Below are 2970 nucleotides of genomic sequence, written 5' to 3'. Positions count from 1 at the left end.
CTTGGTTCCTCCCTAGAACATCTGGTCCTGTGATGACCTTCACATTTATCTTTTAACACACATATTTCTCATTCACATATAAAACAGGATTGATTTACACAGAACATTTGACCAGGAACATCGGATTGCAATGCAGTAGAAAACAATCATTGCATTCTTTTACTTATTACAAAATGCTAATTTTAAACCTACAACAAAGCAGTGACCCTGAAGGTTTATTACTGCCTTGAAATCAGCTTCAGATACAAGATTCTGACTGATGCATCTTTACCAATGGCACACGAGGTCATTGCTTTCTGCTTTCAGAAAGGGTGGCCGGCAGAATATGGTCAAATCATATCACACATAAATATACTTAATTCATGCTACAGTATTATTCTTTATTGTTCATTTTAACTTATACATAATACAAAAAACTCTACTACTACACATGGACCTTGCTCCCCAGCCGCTGACCGGTCCCATGGGCTTCAGGCTGGTTTGACGCCCAAGATGTGGAGCATCCTCTGCCGGATCCACGGGGTTCTCACCCCGTAGATGATGGGGTTCGTCATGGGAGGGAAGAGCAGGTACATGTTAGCGATGAGGATGTGAACGTGGGAAGCCACGTGGCCGAAGAGGTGGGAGAGGAAGGAGAAGAATGCAGGAGTGTAAAACACCAGCAGGACACAGACGTGGGAGCTGCAGGTGCTGAGGGACTTGCGCCGTGCCTCCTTGGAGGAGAGTCTGAAAACAACCCGAAGAATCAGGATTAAGGAGAGGACAATGAGGATAAAATCTAACCCCGCAGTGAGAAATGCCACGACCAGACTATGGGCACTCATAACCATTGTGTCTGCACAGGCCAGTTTCACCAGTGCCATGAACTCACAATAGGTGTGAGAAATGACATTGGTCCTGCAGTATGGGAGCCGCTGCAGCAAGAATGGGTGTGGGCCCAGTAACACAGCCCCCCTCATCACAATACCCAGCCCTATCTTGGCTACAACCTGATTGGTCAGGATGGCTGAGTGTAGCAGCGGGTTACAGATAGAGACATAGCGATCGAAGGCCATGGCCAGCATGAACCCAGACTCCATGGTACTAATTGAGTGAATCAAATAAATCTGGGCCAGGCAAGCATTGGTGTGAATGGCCTGGTCCCTGAACCAGAAAATGCAGAGGGTGTTGGGCAGGGTGGTGGTGGATATGACCAGGTCGGCGAGCGCCAGCATGGAAAGGAAAAGGTACATGGGCTTATGGAGGCTCGGTTCAGTCTTGATAACAGCCAGGAGGAGGCCGTTCCCCAGAAGGGACAGAATGTAGACAGAGCAGAAGGGGATGGAGATCCAGACGTGTGCCGCCTCCAGCCCCGGGATGCCGAAGAGGATGAAGGTGGAGGGGTGGGTCATGGTCCACTTTGAAGGTGCCATGGTGGATCCAGTTGGGTGCATTCAGTTCCACTGCATGGTTGCTTCTTAATGACCTGGGGCCTCATCCAGCCCTGCAGGAACTGGACACTGCCAGATCCCCTTTTCGTCCTGACTTCCCGGCTGAGAACTGGGTACCGGGCCACCCTAAATGTCACCCAGACACAGAAGCCAAAAAACAGATTGTTGGGGTAAAAGGGTGATGAGCGGAAACCCTATTAACTCACCTTTGATTTTATGAGCTATCTGTATCCTTATGTCTTTGGGCTTTTACTGTACCCATTGCTCCCATGGTTTGTGCTCAGAGGCAAGTGGCTGAGGAGGAGGCATCTGTGTATAAATAGGTTGGTCATTAAAGGCTACCAGTACCTAACGAGATCTCACAGGGAGAGAAGAAGGGAGTTACTGCATTTATATAAAATCCAGATTTCTCCAGCTTCTCTACAGAGGGGTGGGCATGGAAGGAATGGAAGCTCCCAAGAAGAGGGAACAGAGAGAGGAGTTTTGGTCCAGCCCTTTAAAAACACAGAGACTAGATGAGCTAGAAATAAGCTGCCACGGGATAAAGGAGAATGTGCTGTCATGGATTGGTAACTGGCTAAAAGATAGGGAACAAAGGGCAGGTATAAATGGTCAAGTTTCAGAAAGGTGAGAGGTTAATAGTGGTGTCCCCCATGGGTTTGTTCTGGGACCAGTCCTAGTCAACATATAAATGATCTGGAAAAAGGGGCAAACAGTGAGGTGGCAAAATGTGGACGTAATACAAAATTACTAAATCTAGCGAAGACCCAGACAGACTGCAAGGAGCTACAAGAGGATCTCTCAAATCTGTGTGAGTTCAGCGGCAGTCAGAAAAGTGAACAGAATGCTGGAAATAAATAAGAAAGGGATAGATAAAAGAACAGAAAATATAATGTTACCTCTATATAAATGTATGGTACACTCACATCTTGAATACTGCATGCAGATGTGGTTGCCCCATTTCAAAAAAGATATACTAGAATTGGAAAAGGTTCAGAAAGGGCAACAAAAATGATTAGGGGTGTGAAAAGGCTTCTGTATGTGGAAAGGTTAATATGACGGAGACTTTTCAGCTTGGAAAGAGATGACTAAGGGGAGATATGACTGAGGTCTAGGAAATCATGACTGGTGTAGAGAAAGGAGACAAGGACGTGTTGTTTACTATTTCTGATAACAAAAGAACTAGGGGTCACCAAATCAAATTAACAGGCAGCAGGTTTAAAACAAAGCAAGTATTTCTTCACACAATGCACAGTCAACCTTTAGAACTCCTTGCCAGAGGATGTTGTGAAGACAAAGACCATAACAGGGTTTAAAAAAAGAACTAAATAAATTCATACAAGATAGATCCATCAATGGCTATGACCCAGGATGGGCAGGTATGCTGTTTCTAATCTCTGTTTGCCAGTCGCCAGAAATGGGTGATAGGGGTTGGTACTTGCTGATTCCCTGTTCTATCTATTCCCTCAGGAGCAACTGGCACTGGTCACTGTCGGAAACAGGATACTGGGCTAGATGGATCTTTGGTCTGACCCAGTAG

The 2970-nt window shown here is 46.1% G+C and overlaps 1 protein-coding gene across 1 annotated transcript; it reads right to left on the bottom strand.

Moving 5' to 3' along the window:
* Positions 1-470: 470 nt before the first annotated feature.
* LOC127040836 (olfactory receptor 52K2-like) lies at positions 471-1412 on the bottom strand. The gene has a single exon (XM_050935402.1). The coding sequence runs from the start codon at positions 1410-1412 to the stop codon at positions 471-473; it is 942 nt and encodes a 313-aa protein (XP_050791359.1).
* Positions 1413-2970: the final 1558 nt, after the last annotated feature.

Source organism: Gopherus flavomarginatus (genome assembly GCF_025201925.1).
Source record: "Gopherus flavomarginatus isolate rGopFla2 chromosome 1 unlocalized genomic scaffold, rGopFla2.mat.asm SUPER_1_unloc_1, whole genome shotgun sequence".
In the NCBI taxonomy this organism is placed as follows: Eukaryota; Metazoa; Chordata; order Testudines; family Testudinidae; genus Gopherus; species Gopherus flavomarginatus.
This window is presented reverse-complemented; position numbering and strand designations above follow the sequence as displayed.

Bases quoted from the DNA above. Each gene is read 5' to 3' on its own strand.
- LOC127040836 (XM_050935402.1), bottom strand. From the start codon at position 1,412: ATGGCACCTTCAAAGTGGACCATGACCCACCCCTCCACCTTCATCCTC.